This window comes from Rhineura floridana, chromosome 15 (genome assembly GCF_030035675.1).
Source record: "Rhineura floridana isolate rRhiFlo1 chromosome 15, rRhiFlo1.hap2, whole genome shotgun sequence".
NCBI classification, from domain to species: domain Eukaryota; kingdom Metazoa; phylum Chordata; class Lepidosauria; order Squamata; family Rhineuridae; genus Rhineura; species Rhineura floridana.
Window position 1 is genome coordinate 37,648,283 of NC_084494.1, and position 18,831 is coordinate 37,667,113.

At 45.6% G+C, this 18,831-nt stretch overlaps 2 protein-coding genes across 6 annotated transcripts in view; one reads left to right on the forward strand and one right to left on the reverse strand.

The window, feature by feature from the left end:
• Positions 1–9,684, reverse strand: part of ACP7 (acid phosphatase 7, tartrate resistant (putative)) — a 22,311-nt gene extending 12,627 nt beyond the window's left edge. Inside the window, exons 1-2 of one of the 3 annotated variants that reach the window (XM_061596296.1) lie at positions 9,449–9,684; positions 8,870–9,031 (exon numbers count right to left, since the gene is read on the reverse strand). The gene's annotated coding sequence lies outside the window, so the exon portion shown is untranslated. Of the gene's footprint in view, positions 1–1,905; positions 2,042–8,869; positions 9,032–9,448 lie in introns of those variants that run through there. The other 2 variants (XM_061596294.1, XM_061596295.1) reach the window with 2 other exon arrangements.
• FBXO27 (F-box protein 27) lies at positions 8,979–17,145 on the forward strand. 3 transcript variants are annotated; one of them, XM_061596299.1, is made up of 6 exons: positions 8,979–9,116; positions 11,814–12,166; positions 13,625–13,736; positions 14,010–14,105; positions 15,999–16,134; positions 16,556–17,145. In XM_061596299.1, the coding sequence occupies exons 1-6, from the start codon at positions 9,049–9,051 to the stop codon at positions 16,703–16,705; spliced, it is 915 nt and encodes a 304-aa protein (XP_061452283.1). In that variant the 5' UTR covers positions 8,979–9,048; the 3' UTR covers positions 16,706–17,145. The 3 variants fall into 3 exon arrangements, with proteins under 3 accessions (XP_061452283.1, XP_061452284.1, XP_061452281.1); XM_061596300.1 differs by lacking the exon at positions 8,979–9,116 and adding an exon at positions 9,551–9,780; XM_061596297.1 differs by lacking the exon at positions 8,979–9,116 and adding an exon at positions 9,806–10,230.
• Positions 17,146–18,831: the final 1,686 nt, after the last annotated feature.

Consider the following 18,831-nt stretch of genomic DNA (forward strand, 5'->3'; position numbering starts at 1 on the left):
ATGTTTATCAGCCGGATAATGACTGGGAGGAGACCTGTTGGCCTATTTCCTGTTTTTCAGATCATTGAATGTTTTCCTGGTTTGTTACCTTTGTCTCTCCCTTCTTTTCCTCAGCTGTTATTTATGAAAACATCTTTGGGGCAGGGAGCTGTCTCAGTCTTCTCGCTGAAGTTGGTCCCTGGTCCCAGTTCATGAACATAAGAAGATCCCTTATCTAGTCCAGCATCATCTACTCACAGTTTGGCAGCCAGATGCCTCTGGGTAGCCCACAAGCAGCACCTGAGGGCAGTGGCCATATTCTTTCCACTTGTGTTTCCCAGCAAATGGCATTCAGAGGCAAATTGCCTTTGGTACTAGGGGTAAAATACAGCCATCGTAACCAATAGCTACGGATAGCCTTATCCATCATGAATTTGTCAAAATCCCTCTTAAGGCCATCCAAGTTGAAGGACATTACTACACCTTATTCTCATTTGACACAGAGTTGCATGAGGAGCCTGAATAAGGAGCTGACATTTACATATCCCTGCACCCCAAAATAACCTTTGGGTTACCCTGCATTATACACCCCCATGGTCAGGAGTCTGTCTCCTTCCAAATGCACCAGCATTCTTCCTGGTCAAATATGTTCAGTGCACATTAGTGCATGATGCTCCCAGTCAATACACTGACTTTGGAATAAGGAACTGAGGGCTTTGCATCCCATAAAGAAACTTTGGGCCATCCCAAATTATATATCCGGACCACAAGGACACATCCCAGCATGGTAGTCTGGTCCCAGTAACACTTTATTTGGGTGCAAGTCAGTCTCAGATGTGCTGCCTTCACCTCAATAATTGTCAATATGAAGAAGAAAATGAGGAGTGCGCCCCAAAGTAGGCTATCATGTACTCGTAGTATGTACTCATACAACTGCGGGACACGCCCACTAAGAGATACCCCACCATTGTGTCTAGCCAATTGCTTCCCTGTTGCACAAACCATCGGAAGCTGCCAGGTGGAACTCCTGGCCCCCCTCGCTCAGGACTGTCTACACCAGCTGTGCCCTCCAGATATTTTGGACGACAACTCCCATCGGTCCCAGCATCATCTGGCCATGCTGGCTGGGCTGATGGCAGCTGTAGTCCAAAACGTCTGGAGAGCACCAAGTTGGAGATGGCTGGTCTATAATGACAGGCAGCAGTTCTGCAGGGTTTTTCTTCACCCAGCCCTATCCGGAGAGGGGAGGGACGACGACTTTCTGTGGTTGGAGAAGGACTTTCTGCAAGATGCCCCCCCCCAAATGGCAATGGCCTCCCTTCAAGTCAATCCCAACTTATGGCGACCCTACAAATAGGGTTTTCCTGGTAAGCAGCATTCAGAGGGGGTTTGCCATTGCCTCCTTCTGAGGCTGAGAGGCAGTGACTGCCCCAAGGTCACCCAGTGGGCTTCATGCCTGTGCGGAGATTCAAACCCTGGTCTTCCAGGTTGTAGTCCAACACTCTAACCACTAAACCTTTGGAATCTGGGGTGATGTGTCTCCGTAAAAAGTCAGCGGTGGCACCATACAAATTACAAACATCATAATCATCAACAGCAGTGTCCTCTCATACACCACTGAGCGTGTTCACAAGCCCAGTCACCTCTGGTCAGGGAGAGGCTCTACAAAACAGCAGGCGCTGCATGGCATGCCCCCCCCCCCGGCAAGCTTGAGCCCCAGCACCTATCCTTTCTAGAAATGAAGCCCTGGCTCGTCTGTCTTCTCCTCCCTACCCTATATTTTTCGACTGCCAGGAAGTCACCAATCAAGACGAGATGCCCCTGCACATGTGCAGAGTGCTTCCCACAGGCCCCAGCCCTGGCCTCCACCCTCCCAGGGTTAGGGGGTTTCTGGATGGACGTGAGCTGCCAGCAGCAACCACTGACCGTGTCCCGGGGCTCTTCCGCCGCCTCTGCGGTGCCTGACGGGGTAGCAGAAGCCAGGCCAGTCGACGGCAAGGAGGGAGCCGGCAGCAGCAGCAAGCAGGCAAGCTCCGGGGCTTGTGAAAGCGAGCAACGTGCGGGGGGGGGGGGAGGAGGAAGGCTAATCTCCTCCTCCTGCTCTTCGAACTCTGCCCTGCTGCTCCGCGCAGAGAAGTCTCCCTCCTCCGGGAAGCGCGTCCGCACGCGGGGTTTCTTGGTTATTTTGTCATCGATTTATTGTTTGATTTCTATCAGATCAATATATGTTATATTTTCGACGCCTTGGCTGCGAGCTCTCCTTTGAGGGGCAGCAGAGAGGCAGCCGCTCCGAGGCGGCAGAGGAGACATTAACGGGGGGGGGGGAGAGCTGTGCCGTGTGACAGCTATTTGGCAGCAGCGGGGGCGGCTCCCTCCACCCCCATCTCCACAGTGAAAGGGCAGTCGACACAAGGCTCCAGGCAGTCGCGGTTGTCGGGTTTTAGGAACATAAAGATCTGCCTTGCACCGAGTCACACCCTTGGTCCATCTAGCTCAGTACTGTCTACACTGACTGGCAGCAGCTCTGCCAGGTTTCAGGCAGCAGCGTCTCCTAGCCCTCCCTGCAGCTGCCGGGGATTGAACCTGGAACCGTCTGTTTGCAAGGCGAATGCTCCACCACTGAGCTACGGGGGGGGGGGCTCCCACGACTATGGTTTTGTTTGGCATGGGGGGAGGAGGTATATAATTTTCTGGTTTGCTTTATACAGTTTTGAACATTTTTGTTATTGCCTTGCAAAACGTTTCTTGCACCATGCAAAGAGAAAGCACTGTCTCCATGTTGCAGATGGCAGGGAATGCAGAGGATGAGAGAATGTGGCTTATGACAACCCTGCAGTGTAGTCCAGAGTTTTTATTCCCGCCCAGCAGGCAGCGGGAGGGGGCAGAGAGATTTCACAGGGCCAAGGGGCATAAAAGGAAAACGTGTCTTGCATGGGAGTAAAAGGGACTCTAGTGCAACCAGGGATGATGCTCTCTTTTTCTTCTCTTCCCCTGTGCTATTTTCCTATGATGTCCTATTAGGGAGTTGTCCCTCCCTGCAACTTGATAACAAAGGCAGGAACTGCACCTACAGGCTGCAGGCTCTCTCCCTCTCCAGGTTCATGCAAGGAAATGCATTTAGCCGCTGCTTTGCTCCCTCTCTTCAGCTGGAGCTCATGTGGGTATCGCTCTCCAAGAGCTGGAGAGAGATTCTCAGCTTGGTATGTATCAAGAGACCAACACCCACAGATGAAACAGGCCCTGGACTTCTAGACACTGAGCCATCGGCCTAACAAACTCCCTGCATCTGTACAGTACTTTTGATGGGCAACAATGTCTTAATGATGGTGACATTTATGGATGATGTAACCTCCAGGCCTAACCGTAACCCCTAAAAACACAATTCAAAGGGTATGTCTCTCCATTCCCCACGCCCAGGCACATATTATGCTGCTCTATACAAGGTCAGACTATTTGCCTGTTTAGCCCAATGCTGCTTGCTCTGACCAGCAGCAGCTCTTCAGAGTCTTTCTTATCACCTGCTACCTGATCCTTTTAACATGGACTGGAGACTTTCTGCATGCAAAGCAGGTGCTCTGCTACAGAGCTCTGGCAACCATCCCTACATCACCAATGCTGGAAGCAGCAGCACTCTTGTGTTTAGAAATCAGTGTCTCTGAACATGTGCAGATTGCCACGGAGTAAACACAACCTGTGACTCATCTTCTGCACACACCCTCTTCCAGCATGTGTCCAGAACTGAAAGCTTCCCTACCCAAGTCATCTCCTCCTTTTAGAAACTTGAGCGTCCGGAAGGAGGGAGGGCGCATGCATGGCCTGGCATCCAAGAAACTGCCCCCTCACCTCACAGGGCAAGGACTTTGAGAAATGCATGACATGACACAAACAAGCACAGCTGCAGCTTCCCCAAATATACAAACAGAGTGACAGGAAAATACTGCACCTGTTGAAATCCTACCTGGGACAGAGACAGGAGCACCCCTAGTTAAATGCAGGAACAAATACACATAGCCCTTGGTCAGGCAGTGTCCCTCCCCACCCCCTTTGGGCAGGCACAGATAAATTTATTGGAAGGCCTCCCATATCCTAGCTCACCCACACAAAGATGGGGTCTTTTGTTTATTGCAGAAACAGTCATGAGAATGTAGGGACTGAGCCAAAAGATATTGGGGGCAGGAGGAGAGGAAGGTGTGAGATCAGGGTTCCCCTGCGTATTTTTAAACAGCTATTTCTTCATACAGCACATAGTCACACTGTGGGATTTGCTACCACAAGAGGGAAGAGGCAATGGACAAGACTTACCAATGGCTACTAGCCACAATGGCTATGTTCTGCCTCCACAGTTGCAGGCAGCATGCTTCTAAATACCATTTGCTGAAAACCGCAGGAGGAGAGAGTGCTGTTGCGCTCATATCCTGCTTGTGAGCTTAGGATACGAGCACAGAGGCTAACCACTGTGAGAACATAATATTCGTTTAGTTTCTACACCGATCAGGACTTTTAGGGTGGTAGCACCAGTCCTTAGGAACACTGTTCCAGCTCAAATCAGGCAGGCACCTACAATTCTGATATTTCAGCACCTGCTGAAAATGTTTATGTCTTGCCAAGCATTTTTAAAGAATTAATTTGATTCATTGCATTGCCCTTTTCAACCCAGCTATTAAAGGTGAAGGAGCCCCCTGTCCTCTTTTCCACCTGACCGCCCTTACTTGGAGGTACTCTGTCATTCCACAGTGGAATGGGTCCCTTGGGTTGAATTAAGCCCAAATTTGGAGGAAGAAAGGGAGAGAGACCGTAAAGGAAAGTAAAAGGGTGAAAGGTGTTCATTACATGGTGTTGCGATGAGTGTCACGTACTTCTCAAGAATATTGTGGTGGGCGTTTTTAAGTTGGCAGCTGAATCACTTTCTGTTCTGCTTCTATTTACATGTCTGGACTCTATAAAAAGATAATGAAGAGATCCTGTCCCTTTGGATTTTTCCTTGTAAGCTGAAGAGCAGCAATTCTACCCAGACATGACTGATTCATACACAGAATATAATGTGCCCTTAAAAATAAAAAGTTTAATGCAGCCCTCCTATCAATGTGATCTGAGTAATTCTATCAGAAAGAGTCTTCGCTAGCTGAGAAGCTGACCTCTGTTGTGAGACCTGTCTAAAAATTATACAGCCACAAGAGTGGCTGTATACTATAGCCAGCATGGATTTTTCGCATTCTGCAATGTTAAATGGAAAATAACCCCCATGCCATTCTGATGCTGCCCATAAGATCATTTCAAAACAAAACCTTACAAAACTTATAGTCCTGAACTCAGAAACGCTTGCTTAACAACCCTCTAAATTTTCATGGCAATACACAAAACAGTCAGAGAGAATCGAGAGTTCAAAGTGTAAAAAGAGAGAGAGAAAAACCAGACCCCTGTTGGACATTTTTCTGTCAGAGTTCTCATAATCTGTTGAAATTCATTAAAAATCAGCCATGTTCACAGAGTACTTGTAATCCTATTACTGACCTTGCTCCATACTCTGACCTTCACCTTCTGCAGTTTAAAAGTTTAAAAAATGCATGGCTGATTTTTAATTAATTTAAGAAATTTAACATTTAAGTGTATTATAATGTCAGGCATGCTCAGTAAGAACCAATTGTCAGTGTTCCAAAAGCCAGACTCACAACTGATTGGCTTGGCTAATCGGCCACATCCACTTCAGCCATTTATTCCACTTTAGACAGTCATGGCTTCCCCCAAAGAATCCTGGGAAGTGTAGTTTGTGAAGAGGGCTGAGAGTTAAGAGACTTCTATTCTCCTGACAGAGCTCCAGTGGCCTGAGTGGTTTAACAGTTAGCCCCTCTTCTGAGGATTGTAGCTCTGTGAAGGGAATAGGGTGTCTCCTAGCAACTCTCAGCATCCTTCATTAATTACACTTCCCAGGATTCTTTGGGAGAAGCCATGACTGTTTAAAGTGGAATAAATGTCTGGTGTGCATGTGGCCAGGGACAGCTTTGGTTTAAATTTGGGTGGGAGGCTACATGTGCCTGCTGTAGAATATAAAAGGTGGGCGAACCCCTGAATGATACTCTTCACAATGTTTTCCTTTTGGAAAGGAAAGGGGCTTCCCTTCTTCCCAGTGCCCACCCACCCAATCTCCTCCCCTCCCCCTTCCTGCCCCTCCCCCAGGTCAATTTCATTTATTCTATGCATGATTGCACAGGAGAAAATGCCACTGAACTCAAAAAAACATGCAAATGATCAAACCTGCCCTCCCCTCCTCCCTTCTATCCCCTTCCTTTTGCCGACCTTTACCAGGGGCTGTGGCTATAGTGTGGTAGGCCCTGCTCTGTGGAACTCCTTGCCAATAGAAGTTCAGCCAGAGTCATCCCTGCTCTTTTTTAAACTTCTGCAAAAACTGTATTATTCACACAGGCCTTCCAAACCTGAGATTCTTTGTCAACCAACTTTTACTGATATGTGACAACTGTTCTGTGTTTTTAGGTTGTTTACCACCTTGTGATGTTTTATATAAATATGTGTGGTTTATAAATAAACAAGCTCCCATCAGCTCCAGCCAGCACTGCTCCTTTGGACGAGAACCCCTACCAGCCAGTCAGCCTTGCCATTTTGGACGACAAGTCCCATCCACCCAGCCAGCACGGCCATGGTGGCTGAGGCTCACAAGAGTTGTTGTCCAAAACAGTGGTAGGGCCCCAGGCTGGCGACAGCTGCCTAAATAGAACTCCTCTGCTCAGAGGCCACATACATCACATGACCGGGTGCTGGGAAGAAGAAGAGGGGAAGAGCATCACCTCCGAGGTGCTCTGCTTGTGAACTTCATCTCAGAGGCAGCAGGAAGTTTGCTGCTGGAAACAGAAGGGGGGCAGATGCAAGACAGTTCCTGTGCTCTTTGTCAGGATTAGCTAAATGTAAGGGAACTTATTTTTATTTATTTTATTTATTTATTACAGTATTTTATTTATATCCCGCCCTTCCTCCCAGCAGGAGCCCAGGGCAGCAAATAAAAACGCTAAAAACACTTTAAAACATCATAAAAACATATTTTAAAATGCATTAAAACAAAACATCTTTAAAAACATTTTGTAAAGGCTTTCAAGGCATCTCTAAAAAAAAGTTTAAAAACATATTAAAAAGCAATTCCAACACAGACGCAGACTGTGATAAGGTCTCTACTTAAATATTTAATATTTATGGGGAGGGAATTCAAAAGGGTAAGTGCCACTACACTAAAGGTCTGCTTCATATGTCATGCGGAACGGACCTCCTGATAAGGCGGTATCTGCAGGAGGCCCTCACCTGCAGAGCATGGTGACTGATGGTCTTTCAGATATTTATGGATTCTTATTTTGCTTGCACTGAGAGTAAAGAGGTCTAGATTCAGCAGCATCCTGAATCAAATGTCTGCCTGGTTACTTCAGTTCAGGAGAGCTGAGATTCCACTCTTGACCCTCCTCAGGGGGATTGCTCAAGCTACAGCTCCCTGCCGCCAGTGCTTCCTCTCCTGACACCCCTTGGCAAACAGCACCCTGATTAGGCCCAGCCACAGTGCGAGAGGCCTTTCTTTCTGCCAGCCACAAGGTTCCTAAATATTCTAACAAGTTGTCATGTGCTTCCCACCTCAGTACCTCTCCTGCTGCCCTAGGCTTCTTCTGGGAGAAAAGGTGGGATATAAATTTAACAAATAAATAAATAAATAAAATATAAATAAAGAACATTTGTATGAACACCTCTGCCTTCCACTGGGGTCTTCTTCCACTCTGTTCAGCCCTAAGGAAGGGGCAGATCTCAACCGACAGGATTTCATTGACCGTAAGATGCAAGTAGTGGAAGCTAGTGCTTTGTCCTCTGACCTGAACCTCAGTGCCAAAACCCCACAAATGTCCACGCACAGCAAGTTCTCCCAGTGCATGCAAACTGGCCTATTGAATTCTCCTTCTTTGGCCCAGTTCCCATCAAGAGCAGATGAGGGGGAGAAGCTTGTGTTTACGTAGTACTTTTGCATAGTAGTTTGCAGACTGCAGATGAGAAGGGCTTACATGACAGAAATACCCTGTGTATGTGTGTGTGGAATCCATGCACATTGAAAACTAGCATGTCATGGAGAAAGTGCTAGCCTAGCCTTCTCTCTCATACTCATGTTGATGGGTGAGGGGGCTGGATGCCAGATTCTCTCCCCCCTCTCCATAGTGTGAAATGATACTGCTCTGATCTCTGGCACAGGTTTACCTCTTCCATCTGCTGTTTGTGAGAACAAACCTTAAATGTACATTCTCAATGGCCCTCCAAAGAGGATAGGGGAAACTAGACTACTTCCTGCCTGGTAGGGAGAAATCCAGGACTAAATCCCTGGAGTACACATACAAACAGGATCAGACCCCTGTTGGACCACAGCAATGTGGGTCCATTCAGCGCAGCATCCCTGCTTCTCAGAGTGGCCAGTCAGAGGAAGTTCCAAAAGGCAGGACTCAAAGAAGACAACATATCCAACAACTGGCATACCAAGCTAGACTGCATCTGAACATGGAGGTTCCATTCTGGTCCTCATAACTAATAGTCATAGATAGCTCTTTATCCTTCTTGAACAAGAAAAATGAATCAAAAAGCTTCTAAAACTATAATGAACTGCTTTTGACTCCCTTCAGAACTGAACTCTTTCCATCCATATATATTTCTCTCTCTTAATTTGGCTGATTAATTCAGTATGCCAGATGCCACTGTTATGTATTCTATGAAACCAAAGGCCACTGAATAGATTACCTTCTTGGTTATTTTTAATTAATATATTACATAACCCACCTTGAGCATTTTTTTGCAATGGAAGGGTGGGATAATTATAAACGCTCTTAAATAAATAAAATTTGTCTAAGCCAGTGACCCTCACCTCTCCACATCTAGTGGCAGGGAATTCCACTCGTTAGTTCCACGCCCTGTGAAGAAATGCTCATTTTGCCTGTTCCTGAACCTCCTTCCAAGCAGTTTCACTGGAAGATGAGAAGAAGCAGGAAACTTCCTTCTGCTCTGAGCTTAGTTGTCCGGAACAAGACTAGAAAGAAGTTGAAAATGAAAGGAGGACCGCACAGTCCACCCAGAGAAGCCATCGCGGAGGAGCCGGTCCACAGCAGGGAGAGGTGTGCGGAAACCTAGTTTTGCTGAGATTATAGCCGGAGGGTACAGGCAGGGTCCCAGTTCAAGCAAGGGAGGGCAGGCTGTACTGGCAAGAGGAACAGAGGGCGTTTACTCCCCCCCCTCTCTCTCCGTATAAACTCAAACTTTCCCTCACTTTCTAAGTAAGGAGGGTGGCCAGATGCAAAAGACGGCTGAGCTCCTGTGCTTTTAATAGTTCTGCAAAAGAGGATTTCAGCAGCGGCCCTGCCCTTTTCCTAATCATAAAAGGTCAGCTTCGACGCGGACTCTCCGCTTTTTGCAGCATGCGGTGCAATGAGGGAGAAGCCTCACCTACCGAATTTCTACCTGTCGCGCGGAGGTGTTTCACAGGCGCCTGATCAGAAATGACGGCTTCCGAGCAAGCGGCAGAGCTCACCAATCCCCGCTGGCCTCGAGCGTGCGCAAAGGACCGCCCTTTCTCTTTCCCGGCAGCTGAGCGGCCCTTCCTGTCTACACGGGAACCTTCGCTTCGCTTCCTGCGCTTTCGCCAGGCGGCCAACTCCCCGATGCTCTCCGTGACCCTTGGGGATGGGGTGGTGCTTGGGCACGGAGAGGGAGAGGAATGCCCGCCCCTCTGGATGCAAAGAGCCAGCCCGTTTCCTGTCAAGGGAAAGAGTAAACTTCCAGGTCTGAAACCTTTCTGCCCCTGATGACGCCTAAGGAAACTCCTGTGTCAGATCCCTGTGTCAGTCGCTCGGGTGCCCCAAGGGATGATGCAGCTGCTCAGGGATGGGGGACCCTGTGAGACCGTGCAGATGCTGTTGGGCTACAACTCAGCCTGACCACTGTTGTCCACGCACTGGTAACCCCCAGGCTGGATTACTGTAATGCGCTCTATGTGGGGCTGCCCTTGAGGTTGGTCCGGAAGCGGCAGCTGATGCAAAATGCGGCGTCGAGACTGCTCACTGGGGCAGGGTATCGCCAACATGTCACCCCACTGCTGAAAGAATTGCACTGGCCGCCGGGCCAAGTTCAAGGTTCTAGTTTTGGTGTCCAAAGCCCTATACAGCTTGGGACCAGGATACCTGAAAGACCGTCTTACCCCTCATATACCCAGTCGATCACTGTGCTCTGCAGGTGAGGGCCCCCTGCAGATACCACCTTATCAGGAGGTCCATTCTGCACAACATAGGAAGCAGACCTTTAGTGTGGCGGCACCTACCCTGTGGAATTCCCTCCCCTTGAATATTATGCAGGCTCCATCTCTGCTATCTTTTCAGCACCTTTTGAAGACTTTCCTCTTTCAACAAGCCTTTTAAGTTGAGACCTATCCCAGTCTGCGTCTGTGTTGGAATTGCTTGTTAATATGTGTTTTTTAAATAATATGTTTTAACCCTTTTTAAAAAGATGTTTTTAAAGCTTTTTTAAAAGATGTTTTTAGCGTTTTGTTTTAAGGTCTGTTTTTATGATGTTTTAAAGTGTTTTTAGCACTTTTGTTTGCTGCCCTGGGCTCCTTCTGGGAGGAAGGGTGGGATATAAATCAAATAATAAATAAATAAAACTCCCGTCATTCCCGACCATTGGCTATGCTGGCTACTGGGAGATGGAATCCAACAACTTTTGGAGGGCCCCACTGGATCCCTGTCCTTAAACTGTGTAGCCTTGGAGCCTGAGATTCATAGCCTTGGCGGGGGGGGGTCAATTCCATGCTTTACATTTGCTCATCCATTCCAAACAGGCTAGACTCAGCAGGGTGGGGGTGGGAAGCAAGCAGTTTGCCACCCCTGATATTTTTGAGCACCTGCAGTTTCACACTGTAAATTCACTTAGGGTTCTTCCAGATCAGGTTTTATATCACAGTGGGTCATTTGGATCTAGTTTCTATGTGTGCTTGATTTGCACATTAACTTCCACACATGTTGTTTGGATATTGGTAGCTATTCAGGGTCTGCTCTCTCCCAACCAGTGTGATTAGGGGAACTTGATGGGATCGTATTGTGCAATTCGTGCTGCTCATGCTTGCACAGTTTTCTCATCATCCAAATGCCAGGCCATACTTTTTCTTCCTTTAATCCATATTCAACTACTTTGCAGAACATCTGATAAGTAAAAATAACTTATTATGCATCTACAGCCACTCCTGGTTTGGAAGCTGGTCAGCAGACTTTTTTTTGGTGGGCCGTTTGTCAACATTTATCAAACAGGCCCTCATGTTGCAGCTGGTGGGGAGGGAGTTGGGTTCCGCTGGCAGGCATTAGGAGAGGCAAACCTTCAAAACAATGCTCAGAAATGAAAACAGGTTGTTGCGTGTAATATTTTGAAAGAGATCTGTGAGTGAATGGTATTTGAATAAACATGCTAAATAAATATAATTAATAAATTATATAAACAATAAATTGAGACAATAAATATAAATCTTAACATGGAAGAAGCATGCACAAACAACATAGTGTTACAAACAAGAACTCGAGCATTTAAAGAATGTTGCCAGTCCTATCTTCAGCATCCTGCGCCCACCCAGTGATACGGGAACCAAGAAGTTTATCCCCTGAGTCACTCAGAGCAAGAAAGTGGGCTTCAGTTTTCCCTTTCCAGAGTACCAGAGTGATAATCAGAATAGCAGAAATAAAACTGTTGAAACTAATTGGAGAATGGGTGAAAACACCAGACCTCCATTGCAAAATGTCAACTTTAAAATGTGTTTTAACTTTTTTTAAAAGAAATTTGATCACAGCGAGGCAAGACATGGGACCAGTAAACAGCAGGAGAGTTTCCGTGGACGTCCCATGCTTGGTGGATTTGAACCCATTGCCTGATGAACTCCTGATGCTGATCCTGAGCTGGGTGCCTGGCCGGACCCTTGTGACCCGTTGCCGCCTGGTGTGCCACAGGTGGAGGGACCTAATTGACAGGCCCACCGTCTGGAAGCTTCGGTGGGAGCGGGACCCATCTCGGCGGGGTCTTCTTGAGGCTGCCGTTAAGGTTGCCAAATGCTGTCCCCGAATGGAGTGGAGCAAAGTTGGCGTCCTGCAGCCCTTTGGGAGGAACCTTATCAAGAATCCCTGTGGCAAAGGTGAGGGACCTGGGGATGATGGATGGCTCAGGCAGAGGGGAGACGGAGGATGGTATCCCTGAACTTCTGAACAGAGAGGTGGTGGGATTCGGTGAGCCTTCAGAATTTGTTCCTGCAAAGGCTTTCTATCAGATCTCAGACATGTAGTGGCTGATTGAGGTCATATCAACAAAGGGTCTCTGCATATTCTTGGGGTCAACCCTCAATGCTTTCCAAAGGTGTCCCTGAAAATAGTTCTCTTGGTTATAGTTAATCCTAGATTTGGAGGGGGAAAAGGAATAAAGACTGTCATGCAGCCTTTGCTAACCTGCTGCCTTCCAGATGTTTTGGACTACAATCCCCATCAGCCTTAGCCAGCATGGCCATATGAAGCTGGGGTTAATGGGAGTTGTAGTCCAAGACATGTGGAGGGTACCAAGTGGGTGAAGGCAGCTGTAAAGGCAGGAGAGAGGGCAAGGGATACTGATTGCATGCAGTTCTGATGGATGTCGTGTGCTTTTTGAGAATCTTGTGGGTGTATCATTTTCTGTTTCACTTATTTCAATTTGGGGCTCTATAAATTATAAAGATACTGAAAGGCTCTCACTGTTTGCATTTTTTCTCTCTTTTCCTTTTGTGTTAAAGTAAGATGTAGCATGTCTTCCCTAGGTGCAGCTTAACGCAAAAAATAAATTTTGGTGATTTTATTCCATTAAGTTTAGCTCTGCCCTCCTATTGGTGTCATTTGAGGTATTGTATTAGGAAGATGAGGCCCTGTATGAGCTGGATCTCTTCACACAGTGTGACCCTAATATGAATAAAATAAATTGTAAGCTGCTGCTGGCAACCCATTTACTAAGCAGAAGTATTTTGATTTGGGGGGGGCATGGTGGGGTTGTATAAAATTATGCATAGTGTGCAAAAAGTGGATGGGGGGGAGTTATAATAAGAAGTCATAATACTAGAACCCAGTGGGGCCATCCAATGAAGCTGAATGCTAGAACATTATCCCTTTGCTTTTATTTAAGTGTGGTCTATAAATATTTTAAAAACATGGGGGGAAATCAGCATGGACAAAAGAAAATACTTCTTCATAATGATGCATAGTTAAACTATGGAATTTATTCCCACAAGATGCTATGATCATCACCATCTTAGACAGCTTTAAAAGGAGATTAGACAAACACACTGAGGATAAGGCTATCAGTGGGTACTAGCCAAGGTGGCTATGTTCTGCCTCCCCTGTTGGAGGCAGCATGACTCTGAATACCAGTTACTGGGATTCACAAGTGGGGAGGGTGCTGTTGCTTTCAGGCTTCCCATGGGCATCTGGTTGGCCACTGTCAGAACAGGGTGATGGATAAGATGGGCCTCCTTTGGCCCGATACAGCCGCCAGGCTCTTCTGATGTTCTTAAGTCAGCTAGCACTTTGAAACTGAAAACGACATCTCCACTGACATCCAAGCATTGTGTCCACAGAGCAGTTCCGATACTGGGAGGTCCACCATAGAGGCAATGGGTGGAAAGTGGAAGAGAACAGAGACCACGTGGAAGGAGCAGAGGCCCAGACATGCTTCGCCTCTTCATACAGGTGAGTCAATGTGGGAGATGTTCCAAGATGGCTTTTTCCAGCTCCATTTATCTGTTGCTTGGGGGGAACTCTGTTCTAGGGCATCCTGTTTAATTGCAGCTGAACACTGAGGGTGTACCCTATTTCTCTTCTCTGTGTTTGCTGTTACTTTGCTGTTCCCTTACAAGTCATCGATTCTTTGTGTTTCTGTAATTATGCCATTTTTTCACAGGGAGTTCAGCACACTGTAAGATAGCATTAAAGGTTTTGTTGGTTTCCTCCCTCTCTCCCAAGCTGGTGTGAAAAATCGCAGCTAGTTGATTTGCTGAAGGAAGGTTTGTGGGAGGATCTCTTGGATAACTACCAACCCAATATTTTTATCTCTGACTGGTGAGTTCTGCTCCTCTTTTGCACTACTCTGGATTAGTTTATATCAGGGAAATACAGAAGATAAATCTGGATCTACTGCTAGATCACTGGGTGATTTACAATAGATCGGCAAGGGCTTTCAACAACAACAAAATGCTTCACTTCCAACATGCTAAATTAGGCTTTTAGAGTCCCTGATCTGTAGTGACTCAGAGGTAGATTTGTGCTTGTATAGGGAAGTCAATCAAGCATGTGGCTCATGGGGGCTATAGATAGAGAACAGATTCTGCCCCTGAACCACCATTTTGTAGCTGGCTCCAACTGGTGTTCCAGTAGAAAACAAAGTAGATCCGGCAAGTCTGAAGTCTGTCCACACCTAGTTTACACAATCTGTTTAAAAATATGAAAAGGAAAAAGCCAGGCTTGTAATAATCACGTTCTCAATCACCTGCGCCAAGCAAAATATGCCTCTTGCCAATCAGGCGGCAAATCTTTTGAATAAGTGGTCTTCCCCAGCCACCCGCACTTTCATGCCCCAAATGAAGAAACATTTCTTCATGCCCCAAATAAAAACACTTTTCAGGTGGGCCATTTAAAATATCTGAATGTTAGTATCCTTTGTGGACTTCCTGGTAAAGATGGACAGAACTCATTCCCAGGTACATTCACCACCTTTCAAAGGGCAATCATCATGGTGCTTCCATGCCCTTTGCAGCCCTTAGAACCCTGTTGGTGGCAAATGTTAAGCAGCAGTAGCATTAGTTCTGGGATAACAGTGAGGTAGCTAGTTTGCTGATGATATAAAATTGTTCAAGGGGGTTAAAACAGAAAGGGATTGTGAGGACCTCCAAAAGGATCTTTTCAGACTGGGTGAATGGTTGGTAAAATGGCAAATGTAATTTAAGGTAACCAAGTATAAAGTGATGCACTGGTACAAAAAATAATAATAGTCTAACTTCATACACATGCTCATGGGGTCTGAACTGGTGATGAGTGACCAGGAACGAGACCTCAGAGTCATCGCAGATAGCTAGATGAAGATGTTGACCCAGTGTGTGGCCGCTGGAGAAAAAGGTAATGCCATGTTAGGGATCAAGAGGAAAGGGACTGAAAATAAAACTGCCAGTATCTTAAAGCTATTATACAAATCTGTGATGCACTCGCAGTTGGAATACTGTGCAAATTTCTGGTTGCTTCGACTCATAAAGGAGATTGTAGAACGGGAAAAGGGCAACCGAAAGGATCCTATGAGGAAAGGTTACAACATTTGGGGCTTTTTGGTTTAGACAAAAGGTAAGTGAGAGGAGACATAAAATTAAGCATGGTGTGGAGAAAGTAAATAGGGAGATGTTTTTCTCTCTCTCACAATACTAGAATTTGGGCCATCCAATGAAACGGAATATATGAAGACAAACAAAAGAAAGGACCACAGTGCATAGTTAAACTATGGAATTTGCTCTCACAAGAGATAGTGATGGCCAAGAACTTGGATGGCTTTGGAGAAATGAGAGACAAATTCATGAGGATAAGGCTATCAGTGGCTGCTAGCTATGATGGCTATGTTCCGCTTCAACTGTCAGAGACAGTGTCCCTCTGAATGGCAGTTGCTGAGAATCGTAAGTGGGAAGAGTCATGTTGCACTCAGGTCCTATTTGTGGGCTTCCAATAGGCAACTGGTTGGCCAATGCAAAAACAAAATGGACTAGATGGGCCTGTGGGCTGATCCTGCAGTCCTCTTCTTGTGCTCTTATGTAGTCAACATGGTGCCTTCCTGATGTTGTTGGAATGAGCATTTGCATGCTAGAGGGCACCACATGGGCTACCCCAGCATTAGGTGCTCCAGTGCCTTCAAGAAAATCCATGTATCCTTTTCCTGCCTCTGCTATACCGCTACCTCTCTGTCATTCCTTTCAGGTGGGGTGCCCGTGAGGATTGTGGCTGCAGATACAGAATCCATGTTGTCCTCCTGGCAGCCAATAGGACAGTGATTACTGATTTTGAGGCTGAGCCGGATCCCATTCCACAGTGGAGCGACACCAAATATCAAAAGGTGTTATTTGCCAGACAGCAATGTCCAATATCTATTTTACCCTTGCTGGGTCTAGGGATTTAACATCCTTGATGCCCAAAGGCCACAGAGGAATAGTACTTTTGGCCCAAAGCCAAAAACTGAGGGTGGCTGAAGGAGGAGGAAATGGTACATTTAAGGAGGCATTGTACTCTGGTTTTGCAGAACAGCAAAAATCTAAATACAAGTAGCCTGGTAAATATTTTAAAGTTAACTTTATTATAAAGCATTGGATCACCCAACTTTAATTGATTACACAGGGTGCTTCTTACAATGGACATATTCTGAATTCCATTGGTTGCCAGGTTTGCTCTTCTTCCCAAGGTGTGGTTGTTTTATATGATTTTGCTGAGTTCAAACTGTGGTTCAGCCTGATTATGTTCATCTCTCTCTCCGTCTGTAGGTATCTCATGTGTTTAGGAGTTATGGCCCTGGAGTTCGCTACATACGTTTCTCACATGAAGGGATGGACACACAATTCTGGGCAGGACATTATGGGGCTCGCATCACAAATTCCACAGTCCTGGTAAAATTCTCCCAGGAGCCTCTGTGATAAACTTTCAGGATGGTGGTTTCACTGCTGCCAACTCCTGTTTCATTGGTTCTTTCCAGGTCAATCTCTTCCAGATAGAAAACATTAATTTTGTCTTGGATTTAATATTTCTGAGGTGGTGATAGGGTGACATTCGTGGCGTAGAAATGAGAGCTTTGAGGTACAAGGAACCTGAAAATTATTTTTGTTTACACAAAATTAAAGAACCACTAGATTTCTTTACCATAACATCAATTAATCCATCCTTAACACGTTCGTTTGGGAGTGCAAAACTGAAGCTCATGAGAGATCTGGAACAAATATTTGGATGGTTCCTTGAAATTGTTGAGTGAATTTCTGCTTCCAGCAAGCAGCGTCTTCCAGATTCTTTGCCTGGCCACCCTCTTTCAATCAACAGCATGTCAACAGCATGTCCAAAAAAATTAAAACATTTGTCTTTAGGCTCTGAGTGGTTTTTCTCCTAACCAAGCAGATCACTAATTGAGAAGAGTCTTCTTCTTTTTTTGCCTGCCTTCTTTGGGAAGTGTGAGATAGCCTTCTGAGTAGGCTCTGGAGAGGCATCTGAGACTATTTATAGAGGTTGCTTCCTGTTTCTTGCACTTTCTTCCTGATTTGTTTACAGGAAGGTAAACACACGTCTCCCAGTGTATTTTCCCATAATTTTCCATATTGCAAAAAGTCTGATCTTTGGGGAAGCAGGCTTGTGCAAGATCTCCAAATCATATTTAACTGCACAACCTGGATTTGCCAGCATGTGATTGAATCCCACCTGAAAATAAAAGTAGTCTGGAAATGCCCACATTCAATTTTTTCCCCTACACATGCAATTGACAATGTGCAATTAATGGTTTGCAATTTCCACACTATTGGAAGTATTATGCTTTTTCTGTGCATATGTCCTGCTATGTTCTGTCCATACTAGTGGGTGGGTCAAGGGAAGTCTCAACTGGGCTGAACAGCCATTTAAAAAAAACAAACCAATCCTTTTTTTCCTCTAGTCTTCTAAAAAATTAATTATTTAGTTTGAGTTAATAGCACATATTAAAATGTGATTCTCAGGTTGCTTTCATTACTTTGTTTTTTAACATTTTTAAAAAGTCGTATGTGGACAGCAATTTTTACAAAATAATTTATTTAGTGCCATAATCTTTCATTTATGTTACTGTGAAAATATTTAAAAATTTTAAAATACGGCTGAAAAAGCATTTTCCATCTAATTGAATAATCTATCAAAAAGTAAATGAGGCAATAAAATGGCCAAGTGCTAACCAGAAGGTGTGCCAGGTGCTAACAGGTTCACCTGCCTGATACATTGCTGCATATGTAAAACAAAATCATACTTCTTGGAGTGGTCAAAAGAGCAGTGCTAAGAGCAATCCATAAGAGTGAAGACTGCGCAACTGTTCATTCCTACATGGTGTTTTCTAAGTTGCTAAGCACTGTAGATTTGTTACTGTGTTTTTCTTAACTAACAACATTTGGGGCTTCTGTGTTAGTTGAAAGTTCATAAGCCAACACTTTTCTGTTGGTCGTTTCTGTAACATGCCTGAGTTCTGATGTCCTTGGGATATCTGTACTCCCATTTAATGGATGTGGAACTGAAGCTGAAAGAGAATGAGCTGCTGCTAAGGCTCAGAGCAGAAGTGAGATCTGACATAGAATCATAGAATAGTAGAGTTGGAAGGGGCCTATAAGGCCATCAAGTCCAACCACCTGCTCTATGCAGGAATCCACATCTGCTCTTAGGCCTCCCAGATCATAGGGCAGGTCACTTATCAGATGAACACATGTGATTAGTAGGGGCTGTGTTGTGCCAGCCTAATCCCCAGCCCTCAAAAATCACATATGCCCAGCAAGTTTCCCAAATAAAAACTGAAGGCAAGGGTGGGAACTATTTTTTTCAGATTTCTAGAGGACTGAGGACTTTAACTTATGACTCTGTTTTGCACTGATGTGGAAGTCCAAAGAGAATGTGAGCAATAGTAAAACAAAACTCTGGGATTGTTTTGTGTTATTTTTGAAACTTTACAGAAAAGGTTGACTTGGGGAGGTCAAAATTTGTTTGACATTATGGCATGGATTTCAAGTCATGCATGTACAGCTAATTAGTTCTAGGCAGACAAGAA

Bases quoted from the DNA above. Each gene is read 5' to 3' on its own strand.
- FBXO27 (XM_061596297.1), top strand. From the start codon at position 10,031: ATGCAAAATGCGGCGTCGAGACTGCTCACTGGGGCAGGGTATCGCCAA. The intron at 13,737-14,009 runs GTGAGTCAATGT...CTCTCTCCCAAG, and splicing joins TGCTTCGCCTCTTCATACAG to CTGGTGTGAAAAATCGCAGC. The intron at 14,106-15,998 runs GTGAGTTCTGCT...CATTCCTTTCAG, and splicing joins AATATTTTTATCTCTGACTG to GTGGGGTGCCCGTGAGGATT.